Raw genomic sequence first — 20,078 nt, forward strand, 5'->3', positions numbered from 1 at the left:
AATACTTATAATACCACATTGCATTTTTAAAATGCAGGGCAAAAATTCTAAGTATAACCTGATTAAAATACATTTTCAATACTTATATGCCCAAAATGATCATGGCAGCCATAGTTCCTACCTGTTTTGGTTCAAAAACCTCTTTAAGTCCATATGAGAAAAATTACAAAACTGATAAAAGAAATCAAAGATCCAAAACAAATGGAGAGATACTCTCTCTTCATAGATAGGAAGACTCAATATTGTTCAGTTGTTAGTTCTTCCTAGTTTGATCTATAGATTTAATGCAATCAAAATTCCAGAAAGTTACTTTGTGGATATTGACAAACTGAATCTAAAGTTTATTAAGAAACAAATCAGCATAACACAATACTAAAGAAAGGCAGAGAACTGATACTACCCAACTTCAAGACTAACTATAAATCCATAGTAATCAAGACAGTGTGGTATTAGTAAAGGAACAGACAAATCAAACAATGGAAAAGAATAAAGAGCTTAAAAATGGACCCACAAGGATACAGTCAACTGGTCTTTAACAAAGGAGCAAAGAAAATCCAATGGAGAATGATGATCTTTTCAACAAATGCTGATAGAATAATTGGACATCTACATGCAAAGAAATGAATCTAGATACAGACCTTCTATCCTTCACAAAAATTAACTAAAAATGAATCACAGACCTAAATGTAAAATGAAAACTCTAAAACCTTTAGAAGAAAAGACAGAAGAAAATCTGAATGACTTCAGGTTTGGTGGTGAGTTTTTTTTTTTAAAGATTTTATTTATTATTATTTTTTTTTTTAGAGAAAGAGAGAGCGAGTGAGCACAGGCAGGCAGAATGGCAAGCAGAGGCAGAGGGAGAAGCAGGCTCCCTGATGAGCAAGAAGGCTGATGTGGGACTCAGTCCCAGGACACTGAGATCATGACCTGAGGGGAAGGCAGTCACTTAACCAACTGAGCCACCCAGGCATCCCTGGTGGTGAGTTTTTAGGCACATCTAAAGCATGATCCATCGAAGAAAAAATTGGTATGCTGTACTTTATTAAGACGAAAAACTTATGTTCCATAAAAGATACTGTTAACAGAATGAAAAGACAAACCACAGACTGGAAGAATATATCTGCAAACATGTATCTGAATGAAGGACTTGTATACCAAATATACACAAAACACTTAAAACTCAAAACAGGAAGATAAAGAACCCAACTGAAAACCAGGCAAAAGATTGAAGAGGCATCTCACCAAACAGATGTAGAGATGGCAAAAGAGCAAGTGAAAAACATGTTCTACATTAAACATCAGTAGGGAATTGTAAATGAAAAAAATGTAAGATGCTACTACACATCTATTAGAATGGCTGGTATTCAAAACCCAGACAATTCCAAATGTTGGCAAGGATGTATAAAAAAAGGAACCCTCGGGGCACCTGGGTGGCTCAGTGGGTTAAGCCTCTGCCTTTGGCTCAGGTCATGATCCCAGGGTCCTGGGATCGAGTCCCACATCGGGCTCTCTGCTCAGCAGGGAGCCTGCTTCCCCTTCTCTCTCTGCCTGCCTCTCTGCCTACTTGTGATCTCTCTCTCTCTCTGTCAAATAAATAAATAAAATCTTTAAAAAAAAAAAAGGAACCCTCATTCACTGATGATGGGAATGCAAAAATAGCACAGCTACTTTGGAAGACAGCAGTTTCTTTCACAGCTAAAAACAGTCTTACCATACAATACAGTAATTGTAGTAAATATTGATGCAAATGAGAAGAAAGCACACCCACACAATAATATGCACACAAATGTTTATAACAGCTTTATTCAGAATTGTCCAAACTTGGAAGCCACCAGTATGTCTTACAGTAGGTGAATGGATTAAAAAATGGTATCCATATATACAATGAATATTGTTTAGCAATAAAAAGAAAAGAGCCATCAAGCAACAAAAAGACATGAGGGAAGCTTAGTATGATTCCAACTAAATCATTTTAGAAAAGGCAAAACCATGGAGTCATAAAAAAAAAAAAAATCACTGGTTGCCAGAGGTTCAGCAGAGGAAATGAGGTATAGTGAAGGGATGAATTAGTAAGTGCAGCACAGAAGATTTTTAAGGCAGTGAAAATATTCTATATGACACTGTAATGGTAGATACATGACTTTATCAAAACTCATAGAACTTTACAAAACAGAGAGTGAACCTTAATGTAAATTACGGACTTTAGTTAACAATAATATAACAATATTGTATCAAATGTAAGAAAGGTACTATATTACTGTAAAAATGTTAACAGGAGAAACTCTGTGTGTGTGTGTGTGTGTGTGTTTGTGTGTGTGAGACTGAGATTGAGGGTTTATGAGAATCCTGTCCTTTCTGCTCAATTTTTCTGTAAACCTAAATAAAACAACCACTCTTAAAACTAAAGTCTATTAATTTAAATAATTAAGAACAAAAAAGAAAAGAGGATAGGAGGAGGCAAGATGGCAGAAGAGTAGGGGACCTTATTTCATCGGGTCCCTTGAATTTAGCTGGAAAACTATCAAGCCATTCTGAAAACCCATGAATTCAGCCTGAGATGTAAGAAAATATATCTAGAACTCTACAAGTAGAAAAGCAACTGCTTTTTGCAAGGTAGGAGGTGCAGAAACTTGAATCTGTGGGGAGATATCAGAAGATAACCAGGGTGGGGGTAGGGAGCCTCTATAAGCCCGCTGCTGGAAAATGATATAGGCCAGGAGGGCAAAATTGGAACCCTTAGAAATCTGCTCCAATGGGAGACATCCCTATGTGAAAGTGGCTTAGGGAATAAAAAAGGCAGCATTCTAGGTGGGTCACTGTTGTCTCAGGATCCCAGGAGCCACAGAACTAACAGAGGAGCCTGAGCCGGTAGAGTAGAGTGCCCAATCAGTGGAGCTCACTGACCCCAGAAGGGTACTCTCTGCTTGGGTTGCCATAAACTGTGAGCCGGGCAGATCAGGTGACCATTCTCCTACTGAGCAACCTGAAAAGGACTGGAATGCAGGGACCAACTGCCATACCTGGGAGGGGCAAAACGAGTCCCCATGACTGGGCAACAGCTCTCGGGGCAGTCCACAACTCCTCTCAGCCCCAGTAATGCAGGTTCCTTGGATTCCCCCCCTCCCCACCTGACCGCCCCAGGGAGGACTGCTGTTGGCATGTACCACAGGAGTCTGCAGAGTTTGGCATATACAGAAGTGAAGACTGTCCCAGAGCGTTTATTAAAGAGAAGGGACCATGATCTTTCATCTCTGGGGCTGGAGATCAGGGCTCGGCCATTTTTTTCCTGATCCTATAAAGAGGTTTGGAAAGCCTTCAAGAACAAAACCTATACAAAGGACCAGCTTACCCTAAGCCCAGCCCTCTGGCAAGAGGCAGTGCAATTCTGCCCAGGCAAAGACACCTGAGAAGCAGAAGAGCAGAACCCTCCCCCAGAAGACCAACAGGAAGAACAGTGCACAACTAATTTACGGCTCCCACAAGAATGTACAACTCCAGCGCTAGGGGAAAATAGTATATAGAACTTGAGATATTTTTTCTCATGATTTGTTTATCTTTCAGTCTAAAATTTTCCATTTCTTTCTTTTTTTCCCATTTCAACTACTTTCTTATGTGATCAACTCTTTGTTTTTAAGTCGCTTTTTAACCTTTATTTTTTACATCTACATGTTGTAGATATATATTTCGTTTTTGGCCTTTTTTCACTCTATTCAATTTTATTTTGCATATATATAAGTTTTACTTTCTTTGCAATTTTGGGATTTAGTGTCTACTAACACACAGACCAAAATTCACTCAGGAACGAGAGGATCACCCTGCTTTGTCCACCCTGTGAGATTATATATAGTCTCTCTTCCCTCACCCCTTTTTTTCCTTTTTCTTTTTTGTTTTGTTTGCTTTTCTGTTTTAGTTTCCAGCCACTTTGGATTCGTCTAGTGTGTATTTTGCTTGGGTCATGGTTGGTATTTTTGATTCTGCTTACTTGTCCACCCATTCTTCTCTGGGCAAAATGACTAGAAGGAGGAATTCACAACAAAAGAACCAGAGGTAATATTCTCTTCCACGGGTCTAATTGATGTGGACATAAGCAAGATGTCAGAGATGGAATTCAGGATAACAATTATAAAGTTAATAGCTGGGCTTGAAAAAAGCATAGAGAACTTCTTAGTGCAGAAATGAGATCTGATCAGCTCGAACATAAAAATGCTATAACTGAGATGCAGTCTAAATTGGATATACTAACAGCTAGAGTGAATGAGGCAGAAGACAAAGTTAAGTGATCTAGAAGCCAGGCTGATGTAAAGGAAGGAAATTGGAAAAAAAGAGAGGAAAAACAATAATAGTCCATAAACAAAGTTTCAGGAAATTAATGATGCCATGAAACATACCAATGCCAGAATTTTAGGAGTGCCTGAAGGGGAAGAGACAGAGAGAGTACCAGAAGGCATATGTGAACAAATCATAGCTGAGAACTTCCCTAATCTGGGGAAACAAGCACTCATGCACAAGAGGCAGAGAGCACCCTTCCCCAAATCAATAAAAATAGATCAAAATCCTGACACATAATAGTGAAGCCTGTAAATTTTAGAGAAAAATAGAGAATTTTGAGAGCAGCTCGAGACAAGAGGCTCCTTACCTACAGAGGGAGGAACATCAGACTAATAACATCAGACCTATCCACAGAAACCTGGCAGGAAAGGGCTGGCATGATATAAACAGGGTACCAAATGAAAAGAACATGCAGCCAAGAATACTTTATCCAGCAAGGTTTTCATTCAGAATGGAAGGAGAGATAAAGAGCTTCCAGAACAAAAAGAAACTGCAAGAATATGTGACCACCAAACCAGCCCTGCAACAAATATTGAGGGGGATCCTGTAAGTGAAGAGAAAGCCCAAGAATAACATAGAGCAGAATGAAACAGAGACAATCTATAGAAATGGGGGCACCTGGGTGACACAGTTGGTTAAGGTGCATCAGCTCAGGCCATAATCTCAGGGTCCTGGGATTGAGCCCCACGTCAGGCTCCCTGCTCAGTGGTGAGCCTGCTTCTCCTTCTCCCTCTGTTGTTTCTCCACTGCTTATGCTCTCTCACTCTTGCTCTCTCTCAAATAAATAAATAAAATCTTTATTAAAAAAATGTGCGGAAATAGGGACTTTGCGCACAATACAATGGCACTAAATTCACGTCTTTCAATAGTTACTTTGAATGTAAATGGACTAAATACTCTAATCAAAAGACACGGGGTATCAGACTGGATAAAAACAAACAAGACCCATCAATATGCGATCAATAAGAGACCTATTTTAGACCTAAAGACTCCTCTAGACTGAAAGTGAAAAGGTGGAGAACCACTTACCATGTTAATGAACCTCAAAAGAAAGCTGGGGTAGCAATCTTCATATCTGACTTTAAACTAGACTTTAAACCAAAAACTATAGTAAGACATGAAGAAGGACATTATATCATACTTAAAGGATCTATCCAACAATAAAATCTAACAGCTGTAAATATTTATGCTCCCAACATGGGAGCAGCCAATTATATAAACCAATTAATAACCAAAGTAAAGAAACGCATTGATAATAATATATTAATAGTAGGGGACGTCAATGCCCCAATCACAGCAATGGATAGATCATCCAAGCAGAAGAACAACAAAGGAACAAGGGCATTGAAAGACACACTGGATCAGATGGACTTCATAGATATATACAAAACATTCCATCCTAAAACAACAGAATACTCATTCTTCTCAAGTACACATGGAACTTTCTCCAGAACAGATCACATACGGGGTCACAAATCAGGTCTCAACCGATACCAAAAGATTGGGATTATCCCCTGCATACTTTCAGACCACAATGCTTTGAAACTTGAACTCAATCACAAGAGGAAATTTGGCAGGAACTCAAACATTTGGGAGGTTAAAGAGCATCCTACTAAAGAATGAATGGGTCAACAAGGAAATTTAGGAAGACTTTTAAAAATTCATGGAAACTAACAAGAATGAAAATACATTTGTTCAAAACCTTTGGGATAGAGGAAAGGCAGTCCTAAGAGGGAAGTACATCTCAATATAAGCCTCTCTTGAAGAATTAGAAAAGTCTCAAATATAGAAGCTAATCTTACACCTAAAGGAACTGGAGAAAGAACAACAAATAAGGCCTAAATCCAGCAGAAGAGAAATAATAAAGATTAGAGCAGAAATCAATGAAATAGAAACCGGAACAGATCAACAAAACTAGAAGCTGGTTCTTTGAAAAAATTAATAAGATTGATAAACCACTAGTTAGACTTATCCAAAAGAAAAAAGACCCAAATTTATAAAGTCATGAATGAAAGGGGAGTGATCACAACCAACATCAAGGAAATACAGACAACTTTAAGAACATATTATGAGCAACTATATTCCAACAAATTAGGCAATCTGCAAGAAATGGATGTATTCCTAGAGACTTATAAACTACTAAAACTGAAACAGGAAGAAATAGAAAATCTGAACAGACCAATACCCAGTAAGGAAACTGAAGCAGTAATCAAAAATCTCCAAAAAAAAAAAAAAAAAAAAAAATCCAGGGCCAGATGGCTTCTCAGAGAAATTCTACCAAACATTTAAAAAAGAAATGATAACTATTTTACTGAAGCTGTTTCAAAAAATAGAAATGGAAAGAAAACTTCCAAACTCATTTTATGAGGCTAGCATTACCTTGAATCCAAAACCAAAGATCTGAACAGAAAGGAGAATTACAGACCAATATCCCTGATGAACATGGATGCCAAATGTTCACCAACATACTAGCTAACAGGTCCAACAGTACATTAAAAGGATTATTCGAGAGGAGTCAAGATGGTGGAGGAGCAGCAGACTGAGATGACATCAGGTAGCAGGAGTTCAGCTAGATAGTTATCAAACCATTCCGAACACCTACAAATCCAACAGGAGATCAAAGAGAAGAAGAACAGCAATTCTAGAAACAGAAAATCGGCCATTTGTTTGAAAGGTAGAACGTGCAGAGAAGTGAATCCGAAGCGACGGGAAGATAGACCGCAAGGGGAGGAGCTGGCTCCTGGCAAGCGGTGGAGCAACAAAGCATAAAATCCAAACTTTTAAAGTCTGTTCCACTGAGGGACATCGCTCTAGAGGCTAAGCGGGCGTGAAGCCCTTGCGGGTACGGTGTGGTCTCGGGTCCTGCGGGGTCACAGAAGGATCGAGGGTGTCTGAGTGTAGCAGAGCTCGCAGGTATTAGAGCAGGGAAGCCGGCTACAGAAACAGAAGCGAGGAGTGAGATCTCAGCTCAGGGTTACCTTAAACTGTGATCCGTGGCACAGTCAGACCACTGCTCTTTGAGCAGAGACCCAACAAGTAGCAGATCCGGGGAGACCCACCGGAAGAGCAGAGTAAGAGGAATCTGCTGGGTTTGGAAACTCCAAACGGGGCTGTGTGTCAGAGGCAGAAACGCTCGGTCACAGGCCGTGTGAGCTTGGAGACCAGGAAGACAGGAGTGATTGAGCACTTTTCTTGGAGGGCGCACTGAGGAGTGGGGCCCTGAGCTCTTGGCTCCTCCACGTGGAGATTGGGAGGCCACCAATTTCATTCCTTTCCTCCAGAGCTCTACGGAAAGCATTCAGGGAACGATAGCTCCTGAGAGCGAACCCGAGCAGATTACTTAGCCTGGCCCCTGGCAAGGGTGGCGCAATTTCTCCTTGGGCAAACACTTGAGAATCACTACAACAGGCCCCTACCCGAGAAGTTCAGCAAGAACATCCAGCCAAGACCAAGCTCACTCATCAAGGAGAACAGCGGAATTCTAGAGGAGGGGAAAGCAAAGCATGGAATGCATGGCTTTCTCCCCATGATTCTTTAGTCTTGCAAAGTTAATTAAATTTTTAAAATTTCTTATCCTAATTTTTTCCTCTTTCATCTTTTAACTTTTTAAAACCAGTTTATCTTAACAAAACCTTTCTAAAAAAAATCTTTTTAAAAAATGCTCAATATGTGTTTTTCAACATCTTTTTTTTTTTCTAAAGATTTTATTTATTTAGTTGACAGACAGAGATCACAAGTAGGCAGAGAGGCAAGCAGAGAGAGAAAGGGGGAAGCAGACTCCCTGCTGAGCAGAGAGCCAGATGCAAGACTTGATCCCAGGACCCTGGAATCATGACCTGAGCCGAAGGCAGAGGCTTAACCCACTGAGCAACCCAGGCACCCCTAAAAAAAAATCTTTTTAAATCTTCATTGTTATAGTCATGTTTTATCCTTTGTTGTATCTACCTTTATTTTTTGTATACATATAGGGTTTTTTTGGGATACAATTTTTTCTAATAGATCAAAATATACCCTAAATCTAACACAGGGCTTTGTTCTAGTCTCCTGCCTAAGCAAATTCTCCCCATGTTCTTTTTCTTTCTTTTCCCAACTAACTTATCAACTCCTTTTTTAGAATTTTTAAAATTTTCATCTTTATAGTCATATTCCCTCCCTTCATCATGTTTACCCTTATTTGTGTGTGTGTGTGTGTGTGTGTGTGTGTGTGTGTGTGTGTGTAGGTTTTTCTTTAAAATTTGGTAGGTAGATTCTTCTGAGACCAAAATACACCCAAAATCAAGTGGGTGGCTCTGTTCTATTCCCTAGTCTATATTTTTTGTTTAATTTTTTTTTTAATTTTTTTTGAACTTCTTTTAACCCCTTTGCTTCTCCCCTCGATTTGGGGTCTCTTCTGATTTGGTTAGCATACATTTTTCTTGGGTCTTTGCCACTCTTTTAGTATTTTATTCTCTCATTGATATATTCTTATCTGAATAAAATGACAAGGCGGAAAAACTCACCACAAAGGAAAAAAACAAGAGGCAGTACCGAAGGCTAGGGACCTAATCAATATGGACGTTGGTAATATGTCATATCAAGAGTTCAGAATGGCGATTCTCAAGGTGCTAGCTGGGCTCGAAAAAGGCATGGAAGATACTAGAGAAACACTGTCTGGAAGTAAAAGCCCTTTCTGCAGAAATAAAAGAACTAGAATCTAACCAAGCTGAAATTAAAAAAAGCTATTAATGAGGTGCAATCAAAAATGGAGGCTCTTACTGCTAGGATAAATGGGGCAGAAGAGAGAATTGGTGATATAGAATACCAAATGATGGAGAATAAAGAAGCTGAGCAAAAGAGAGACAAAAAACTACTGGACCACAAGGGGAGAATTCGAGAGATAAGTGATAACTATAAGATGAAACAATATTAGAGTAATTGGGATTCCAGAAGAAGAACAAAGAGAGAGGGGGCGGAAGGTATACTGGAGCGAATTATTGTAGAGAATTTCCCTAATATGGCAAAGGGAACAAGCATCAAAATCCAGGAGGCATACAGAGTCCCCCTCAAAATCAATAAGAATAGGTCCACACCCCGTCATCTTATATTAAACTTACAAGTCTTAGTGACAAAGAGAAAATCCTGAAAGCAGCCCAGGACAAGAAGTCTGTAATATACAATGGTAAAAATGTTAGATTGGCAGCAGACTTATCCACAGAGACCTGGCAGGCCAGAAAGAACTGGCATGATATATTCAAAGCACTAAATGAGAAAAACATGCAGCCAAGAATACTATATCCAGCTAGGCTATCACTGAAAATGGAAGGAGATATAAAAAGCTTCCAGGCCAAGTAAAAACTAAAAGAATTTGCAAACACCAAACCAGTCCTACAGGAAATATTGAAAGGGGTCCTCTAAGGAAAGAGAGAGACTAAAAGCAGTAGACCAGAAAGGAACAGAGACAACATACAGTAATAGTCATCTTACAGGCAATACAATGGCACTAAATTCATATCTCAATAGTTACCCTGAATGTAAATGGGTTAAATGCTGTAATCAAAAGACATAGGGTATCAGAATGGATAAAAAACCAAAACCCTTGGGGCGCCTGGCTGGCTCAGTAGTTAAAGCCTCTGCCTTCGGCTCAGGTCATGATCCCAGGGTTCTGGGATCGAGCCCCACGTTGGGCTCTCTGCTCCACAGGGAGCCTGCTTCCTCCCCTCTCTCTCTCTGCCTGCCTCTCTGCCTACTTGTGATCTCTCTCTCTTCTGTCAAATAAATAAAATCTTTAAAAAAAAAAAAAAAACCAAAACCCTTCAATATGCTGTCTACAAGAAACTCATTTTAGACCCAAAGACAGACCAGATTTAAAGTGAGGGGTGGAAAACAATTTACCATGCTAATGGACATCAAAAGAAAGCTGGGGTGGCAATCCTTATATCAAATAAATTAGATTATAAGCCAAAGACTGTAACAAGAGATGAGGAAGGGCACTATATCATACTCAAAGGGTCTGTCCAACAAGAAGATCTAACAATTTTAATTATCTATGTCCCTAACATGGGAGCAGCCTACTACATAAACCAATTAATAACAAAAGTCAAAGAAACACATTGACAATAATACAATAATAGTAGGGGACTTTAACACCCCCTCACTGAAATGGACAGGTCATCCAGGCAAAAGATCAACAAGGAAATAAATGCCTTAAGTGACACACTGGACCAAATGGACATCACAGATATATTCAGAACATTCCACCCCAAAGCAACAGAATACACATTCTTCTCTAGTGCACATGAAACATTCTCCAGAATAGATCACATCCTGGGTCACAAATCAGGTCTCCACTGGTACCAAAAGATTGGGATCATTCCCTGCATATTTTCAGACCACAATGTTCTGAAGCTAGGACTCAATCACAAGAGAAAAGTTGGAAAGAACCCAAATATATGGAGGCTAGAGAGTATCCTACTAAAGAATGAATGGGTCAACCAGGAAATTAAAGAAGAATTGAAAAAAATGCATGCAAACAAATGAAAATGAAAACACAACTGTTCAAAATCAGTGGGACACAGCAAAGGCAGTCCTGAGAGGAAAATATATAGCAATACAAACCTTTCTCAAGAAACAAGAAAGGTCTCAAGTACACAACCAAACCCAACACCTACAGGAGCTGGAGAGAGAACAGCAAAGGAAGCCTAAACCCAGCAGGAGAAGAGAAATAATAAAGATCAGAGCGAAATCAATGAAATAGAATCCAAAAAAAAACAGTAGAACAAATCAACATAACTAGGAGCTGGTTCTTTGAAAGAATTAATAAGATGGATAAACCCCTGGTCAGACTTATCAAACAGAAAAGAGAAAGTATCCAAATAAATAAAATCATGAATGAAGGAGGAGCGATCACAACCAACACCAAAGATATACAAACAATTATAAGAATATATTATGATCAACTATACACCAGCAAATTTGACAATCTGGAAGAAATGGATGCATTCCTAGATATCTATAACTACCAAAACTGAACTAGGAAGAAATAGAAAACCTGAACAGACCCATAACCAGTAGGAGATTGAAGCAGTCATCAAAAATCTCCCAAGAAACAAGAGCCCAGGGCCAGATGGTTTCCTAGGGAATTTTATCAAGCATTTAAAGAAGAATTAATTCCTATTCTCCTGAAACTTCCAAAAAATAGAAATAGAAGGAAAACTTCCAAACTCATTTTATTAGACCAGCATTCCCTTGATCCCAAAACCAGTCAAAGACCCCATCAAAAAAAAGAATTACAGACCAATATCCTTGATGAACACAGATGCAAAAATTCTCACCAAAACACTAGCCAATAGGATCCAACAGTACATTAAAAGGATTATTCACCACGACCAAGTGGGATTTGTTCCAGGGCTACAAGGTTGATTCGACATCCGCAAATCAATCAATGCGATACAATACATTAATAAAAGAACAAGAACCATATGATACTCTCAATAGATGCTGAAAAAGCATTTGACCAAGTACAACATCCTTTCTTGTCAAAACTCTTCAAAGTGTAGGGACAGAGGGTACATACCTCAATATCATCAACGCCATCAATGAAAAACCCACAACGAATATCATTCTCAATGGAGAAGAACTGAGAGCTTCTCCGCTAAGGTCAGGAACATGGCAGGGATGTCCATTATCACCACTGCTATTCAACATAGTACTAGAAGTCCTAGCCTCAGCAATCAGACAACAAAAAGTAATTAAAGGCATCCAAATCAGCAAAGAAGAAGTCAAACCATCACTCTTTGCAGATGATAGGATACTTTATGTGGAAAACCCAAAAGACTCCACTCCAAATCTGCTAGAACTTGTACAGGAATTCAGTAAAGTGTCAGGATATAAAATCAATGCACAGAAATTGGTAGCCTTTCTATACACCAACAGCAAGACAGAAGAAAGAGAAATTAAGGAGTCAATCCCATTTACAATTGCACCCAAAACCATAAGATATCTAGGAATAAACCTAACCAAAGAGGCAAAGAATCTGTACTCAGAAAACTATAAAGTACTCATGAAAGAAATTGACAAAGACACAAAGAAATGGAAAAATGTTCCATGCTCATGGATTGGAAGAACAAATATTGTGAAAATGTCTATGCTACCTAAAGCAATCTACACGTTTAATGCAATCCCTATCAAAATACCATCCATTTTTTTCAATGAAATGGAACAAATAATCCTAAAATTTATATGGAACCAGAAAAGACCCCAAATAGCCAGAGGAATGTTGAAAAAGAAAGCCAAAGGTGGTGGCATCACAATTTCAGACTTCAAGCTCTATTACAAAGCTGTCATCATCAAGACAGTGTGGTACTGGCACAAAAACTGACACCTAGATAACTGGAACAGAATAGAGAGCCCAGAAATAGACCCTGAACTCTGTGGTCAACTCATCTTTGACAAAGAAGGAAAGAATGTCCAATGGAGAAAAGATAGTCTTTTCAAAAAATGGTGTTGGGAAAATTGGACAGCCACATGCAGAAAAATGAAACTGGACCATTTCCTTACACCACACACAAAAATAGATTCAAAATGGATGAAAGACCTCAATGTGAGAAAGGAATCCATCAAAATCCTTGAGGAGAACATAGGCAGCAACTTCTTCGACCTCAGCCACAGCAAATTCTCCCTAGAAACATCACCAAAGGCTAGGGAAGCAAGGGCAAAAATGAACTATTGGGACTTCATCAAGATCAAAAGCTTTTGCACAGCAAAGGAAACAGTCAACAAAACCAAAAGACAACTGACAGAATGGGAGAAGATATTTGTAATGACATATCAGATAAAGGGCTAGTATCTAAAATCTATAAAGAACTTATCAAACTCAACACCCAAAGAACAAGAATTCCAATCAAGAAATGGGCAGAGGACATGAACGGAAATTTCTGCAGAGAAGACATCCAAATGGCCAACAGACACATGAGAAAGTGCTCCACATCACTCGCATCAGGGAAATACAAATCAAAACCACAACGAGATACCACCTCACGCCAGTCAAAATGGCTAAAATAACTAGTCAGGAAATGACAGATGCTGGCGAGGATGCGGAGAAAGGGGAACCCTCCTACACTGTTGGTGGGAGTGCAAGCTTGTGCAGCCACTCTGGAAAACAGCGTGGAGGTTCCTCAAAAAGTTGAACATAGTTACCCTACGACCCAGCAATTGCACTACTGGGTATATACCCTAAAGATACAAATGTAGTGATCCGAAGGGGCACGTGCACCTAAATGTTTATAACAGCAATGTCCACAATAGCCAAACTATGGAAAGAACCTAGATGTCCACCAACAGATGAGTGGATAAAGAAGATGTGGTATATATATACAATGGAACACTATGCCATCAAAAGTAATGAAATCTTGCCATTTGCAATGACATAAATGGAACTAGAGGGTATTATGCTGAGCGAAATAAGTCAATCAGAGAAAGACAATTATCATATGATCTCCCTGATATGAGGAAGTTGCGAGGCAAAGTGGGGGTTTTGGGAGGTAGGGAAGGAAAAAATGAAACAAGGTGGGATGGGGAGGGAGACAAACCATAAGAGACTCTTCATCTCCCAATACAAACTCAGGGTTGCCGGAGGGAGCAGGGGAGGGAGAGGGTGGTTGGGTTATGGACATTGGGGAAGGTATGCGCTATGGTGAGTGCTGTGAAGTATGTAAAACTGGTGATTCACAGACCTGTACCCCTGGGGCTAATAATACATTATATGTTAATTTAAAAATAAAAACACCTGACAAAATAATTTTAGAACTTAAAAATATTGACTTCTTTGGTTTTGAACAAAGAAATTCATTCCTTTAAGCCTTATTTCTTTCAAACTAAATAATGCTATTTTTTAATTCAAAATTTACACTGTTAGTTAAAGATTAGCAAACTTAGATAATAAAATATAATTTTAAAAGTTAAATTACAGTTTTTTAAGTCTGGATTAACTTATTCACTGTTAAACCATTTCTAATGCACTAAATAAATGTCACAGGTAGAAAAAAAATCTTACCTGCAATATTGGAAAAGTAGCAGTGGTAATGCCCATTTTGTGTAAATTTAAGAGCATTTCACTTCCACTCCATATTTTACATGATGATTCATAATCCCTTTCCACAAGATGTTCAGTGTTTGCTTCTAACCAACTAAAATAAAATAATTCCCAAATTAATTAAAATAAAACAATTCCATCAACTAATATCATCCTTACATGCACTATTTCAACAAATCAAAGAACTGTGATACATTGATCATATTCCTTGAAACTCTTGGGATACAAATGTGAATTAAGACATCTTTTAAAATGCATGCATGTTTCATATTGCATAATAAACACTTGCATAGTTAAAATGTTTTATTCAGAAAAGAAAAACATGCATGTGATTTCCCAGTTGTGTTTTTTTAGATTCACACCTCTTTATCTCTTCAACTGAGAACCAGGTATAGAAGCTGATCCCAAATTGCATAAAGGAAATATAAAACAATCTAATAAAAAAATTAAGCTGTTACTTTTTTTTTTAAAAGATTTTATTTATTATTTGACAGACAGAGATCACAAGTAGGCAGAGGTAGGCGGCAGGGTGGGGGGGTGGGAAGTGAGGCAGACTCCCTGCTGAGCAGAGAGCTCCATGCAGGGCTCAATCCCAGGACCCTGGATCATGACCTGAGCCAAAGGCAGAGGCTTTAACCCACTGAGCCACCCAGGTGCCCCTAAGCTGTTACATATTAAATCAAAAAAGAGTTACTAGAAAATATACTCAGTTTTACGTATACCTACACATTTTTACATTTAGTAAGTACTTAAATGCCTGTATTATGCCAGACACTGTACTGGTACCAGAAATACAGCAATAAGTAAAATAGGTACGATCCTTACTCTTATGAAAATTACTTTCTACTAAAGAGAGAAATAAACTTAGATATATGAAACAAGAAAATATCAGGTACTGAAAAGTTATATAATGAAAATAAATTAGCTTAATGTAGTCTACTTGCTATTTTAATGTGAATGCCAAGGAAGTTCTCCCTGAGGTGACATTTATTCTAACAACAGAATGCAAAAGTACCCAGTCATGAAGGATCAGAAAAGGAAAAACAAAACAAAACTCCAAGCAGAAAGAATAGCTAGTGCAAAGATTTTGAAGTGGTTAACAAATTTTGCTTAAAGACCTGACAGAAAGCCACTGTGGTTGCAACACAATGGGCAAAAAGGAATAACATTATGAACAATGTTAGAACAATGTTAGTGTTAAGCAGGAATCAGATCATGTTGAGCCAAGGTAATGAGTCTGCATTCTATTCAAAATCCAGTGGGGGCGCCTGGGTGGCTCAGTGGGTTAAGCCGCTGCCTTCGGCTCAGGTCATGATCTCAGGGTCCTGGGATCGAGTCCCGCATCAGGCTCTCTGCTCAGCAGGGAGCCTGCTTCTCTCTCTCTCTCTCCCTCTCTGCCTGCCTCTCTGTCTACTAAAAAAAAAAAAAATCCAGTGGGAAGGTTTTTAATGAAGTATTGATTGACTGACTGAAAAAATGCGGGCCTGTGAGCAGGGGGGTAGGGAGGACCACAGGGAGGAGAGAGACAATCTTGAGCAGGCTCCACACCCAGCACAGAGCCTGATATGGGGCCTAATCCCATGGCCTGAGATCACGATCTGAGCCTAAGTCGAGTCAGATGCTTAACTGACTGAGCCACTCAGGTGTCCCTTAAATGGAGTATTTTAAATAAGAGACAATCTGGGGCACCTGGGTGGCTCAGTTCATTGATCGTCTGACTTTTGATTTCAGCTCAGGTCATGATCTCAGGGTCATGAAATCTAGCCCCCTGTCTGGCACTTCCAGAGTCTGTTTTAGATTCTCTCTTCCTCTCCCTCTACCCTTTCCCTGACTCACGTACTCTCTAAATAAATAAATACAATCTTTAAAAAAGAGAGAGAGAGAAAATCCATTTTAAATGTTTAAATGGTGATTCCAGTTTCTAAGCTAGAATGGATTATAGGCAAAAGGCAAGAGTTAAAGCAGAGACCTGCTGGATGCTGTTAAAGAATTCTGGTTAAGAGATTATTCTAGGATAATAGCTATGAGATTGAAGGATTTGGGATATATTGTACAGGTGGCATTTATTAAATTTAATGATGAGTTGGATGAGGTGAGGCAGTAATTAAGGGTAACAGATTTTTTATTTGAGGAACTGGCTGGTACTGTTTGCTTAGATAAGACTGGGCATTTGGGGGGAGTAGGTAAGGGAAGGGAAGGAGTTCATTTTCTAAAGTTGAAATTAAAATCCAAACAGATTATAAAGTACAGTTGGATATATGAAAATAGCATTCCAGAGACAGACTAGAATCTAGATTTATTACTGATTGGGTTAGGCACAGATTCAGGCCTTACTAGTACTACTATGGTACTCAGTTATATAATTTAGGCAAAGTACAGTGATAGAGAAGAAATGAGGTCTCAGGACCAAGTCCTGAGGCACTTCAACATTTAGACATCAAACAGAATAAGAACTATCAAAAGAAATTGAGAAAAAATGAACTGTGAGGAAGAGCAAAACCAGAAGGTCTCATAGAGGTTGTCTAGGAAAAAGTACTCCTCTATGTCTCCTCTTGTCTCACTACTTTACTTCTGACATATTTGGTCACTAAATTTAAGTGGGGTTCTTTTTTCCTTACACTAAGCAATTCTCCAATACACTAGGTGGATGTCCTAGGATTCAATTCAATGCTGACACTAACTGGAGTTAGCACAGACTCCACAGGCGAAGTATTCAGTATGACAAGACTGCCCTCCCCACCTCTTCACCTCAGATGTCAGCATTAAAGTCCCAGTTGTCATCTGTGCTTCTGACCAAGCAATTATAAATCAGAGGTTCCTAGGACACTGCCTCAGGTTTGACTATTTACTAGAACAATCCTCAGAACTCCAGGAAATACCTGTTTACCAATTTTTATATAATAAAGGATACAGATAAAGAGCCAGATGAAGAGATAAATGGGGAGAGGTTTGGAAGGGTATGAGCACAGAAGCTTCTATACCTGGAAAGGTAGGATGCTCCAAGAACATAAATGTGTTCACCAATCTGGAAGCTCTCTGAAACCTGGCTTCATCACATAGGCATGATCTATTATCAACTCAATCTGCACCCCCTCTCCCCTTTCCAGAGGGAAATGGGGCTGAAAGTTCTAAGCTACTAATCATGGTTTAGTGTTTCTAGTGACCACCCCCATCCAGAAGCCCACCAAACACCGCCTCATTAGAAAAAAGACAGTCCTAGCACCCAGGAAATCCCAAAGGATTTAAGAGTTCTGTCAGGAACTGGAGTCAAACATGCTCTTAGTGATCTTATCACTTAGGAAATTACAAAGGTTTTAGAACTTCTGTATCAGAAACTGGGGACAGAGAGCAATGTGCATATATTTTCCATTATTTCACAGAAGTTAAGCCAAAAACATTATTCATAGAGATAGTAGTCCACAATACCCAAATGACACTGCTGAACGGCTGAGTAAGATAACAGAAAATTAACCTTTGGATTGGAACATACGGATCACTGGTGACCTTGATAAGAACAGTTTTAGTAGAATTCTGCAGACAACCCAACTGAGATTAGTAAGGAAAGATTGGGAAGTGAGAAAATAGAATTAACAACTATAGGCAATTCTTTCCACAAATTCTTCTGTGAAATAAAAATGACAAACTGCTACATGACAAAAATACAAGGAAAGATGCAACCACGTGGCAAAATAGGGGGAATGTATTTGCAACTTTTATCATAGACAGGCAAAGGGTTAATGTGCAAAGAGCTTCTACAAATCAATAAGAACCATAACAAAACAAAAAAAAAAAAGAGAGAGAGAGAGAGATGTCAACAATCAACAGAAAAGGAGATATAAATAGCCTTTAAAAATACTTAATATTGGGGTGCTTGGGTGGCCCAGTAGGTCAAATGTCCTTCTCTTGGTTTTGGCTCAGGTAGTGATCTCAGAGTTATGAGATTGACCCCCATGCTGGGCTCTATGCTCAGTGCTGAATCTGCTTGGGACCTGTCTCCCTTTCTTTCTGCCTCTCCTCACCCCCCAACCTGGTCTCTCTCTCTCTAAAACAAATAAATCTTTTTTAAAAAATGCTTAATACCAATCATATTAAGAGAAATGTAAGTAAAAAACTACACTGGATGGGGCACCAAAGTGGCTCAGTCATTAAGTGTCTGCCTTCAGCTCAGGTCATGATCCCAGGGTCCTGGGATTGAGCCCCACATCAGGCTCCCTGCAAACTCATCAAGTTGTATATACATTAAATATTTACAGTTTTGTGTATGTCAATCATACTTCAATAAAATGGCTTTAAAAATAACATTTTTATGCTTAAAATAAAATGACAATGGGGTGTCTGGGTGACTAAGTCAGTTAAGCATCTGACTCTTGATTTTGGCTTAGGTCATAATCTCAGGGTTGTGAAATCAAGCCTTATATAATCAGGTTCCATGCTCAGCAGGGAGTCTGCTAGAGATTCTCTCTCTCCCCCTCCTTCTGCCCTTCCCCTCACCTGCATACACACTCTCTCTAAAATAAATCTTACAGAAAAAAATGGAGAAGACAAAAAAATGAAAATACAGTATGCCATCACTTAGGTAAAAAAGGAGGTATAGGGAAAAGTATCTATATTGGCTCATATATGCATGAAATTTGCTTGTAAATATGCACTGAATGATACACTTGTTCAGGAGGAGAGGAACTAAGCAGATGGGGTGGAAAGGAGTTTTTACAACATAAATTTGTATACCTTTTATGTTCAAACATGTGACTACATAACATTCAAAAAAAATTTTAAGAAAATGGAAAGAGAACAGAAAAATGCTGTAGTAAGTGGAATAGGATGTAGGATCAAGAACTAAGATAAAGAGATTCTAGATCAACAACCTAATGTCTAATAAAATGGAATTCAATGTAAACTTTAATAAAACTATTACGAAATCTAGTAGAGTATTGAGATCTTGATTAATTAAAACTCATCAAACCAGAGTCCTACTCAAACTGAAAGATAAAGCAATAAATCAAAGCTATAATCCAAAATTTTTAAATATGTTACTTAAAATCCCCTTTAGTTTATGTTTAGTCCAATGTCCTATATACATCATACATGGGGCTGTTAAATTAGAAATAAGATTCACAATTATCAATTTAAAAATTGAATGTTTATTATATTCTTTGAACAAGACAGAAGTTTGAACTGGCCTATTTCTAAAAGTTTAACAGGCAAGGAATAATCCATTTCCCAAGTTGCCTGATCAAAGTTTACTAAGTAAAATACTGTGGCATAATAAAGCATGTTTTTAATACAAAGGCAGCAAAAATGACACTGTTAAGAAAATGTTCTTACTTAATTAGGCTATAGCACACAGCTCGTAGGGGTTCATGGTCTTTCTTCCTTATATTATTGTTGACCATACTATCTAGTTCATCTCGAGCAAACCGAAGCTGAACTTCTGTTACACTGTAACTTGCTGATTCCCGAGCACACTCTTCAATGTTATGAGCTTCATCTAAAATGACAATCTGTTCTTTGAGATTGATATCCATCTGTAAGACAAAAAAATTTTCCTGTAAAACATTCAGGAAAATGGACTTAACAGCAGTAGGCAAGATATTTTGATTTAAAATTTCATATTACAGGCAACATGGCAAGGATAATTATATAAGTAACTGATTCTAGGTCTTAAAACTTTTAAAACACT

General features: G+C 38.5%; 1 protein-coding gene across 1 annotated transcript in view; it reads right to left on the reverse strand.

Moving 5' to 3' along the window:
* LOC111151585 (BRCA1 interacting protein C-terminal helicase 1) overlaps positions 1-20,078 on the reverse strand; it is a 181,593-nt gene that overhangs the window by 98,418 nt on the left and 63,097 nt on the right. Inside the window, 2 exon segments of the mRNA XM_022509662.1 lie at positions 14,360-14,492; positions 19,724-19,923. Of these exon segments, the coding sequence (XP_022365370.1) occupies positions 14,360-14,492; positions 19,724-19,923 (333 nt within the window).

This window comes from Enhydra lutris, unplaced genomic scaffold (genome assembly GCF_002288905.1).
Source record: "Enhydra lutris kenyoni isolate GAN:26980312 unplaced genomic scaffold, ASM228890v2 scaffoldscaffold26, whole genome shotgun sequence".
NCBI classification, from domain to species: Eukaryota; Metazoa; Chordata; class Mammalia; order Carnivora; family Mustelidae; genus Enhydra; species Enhydra lutris.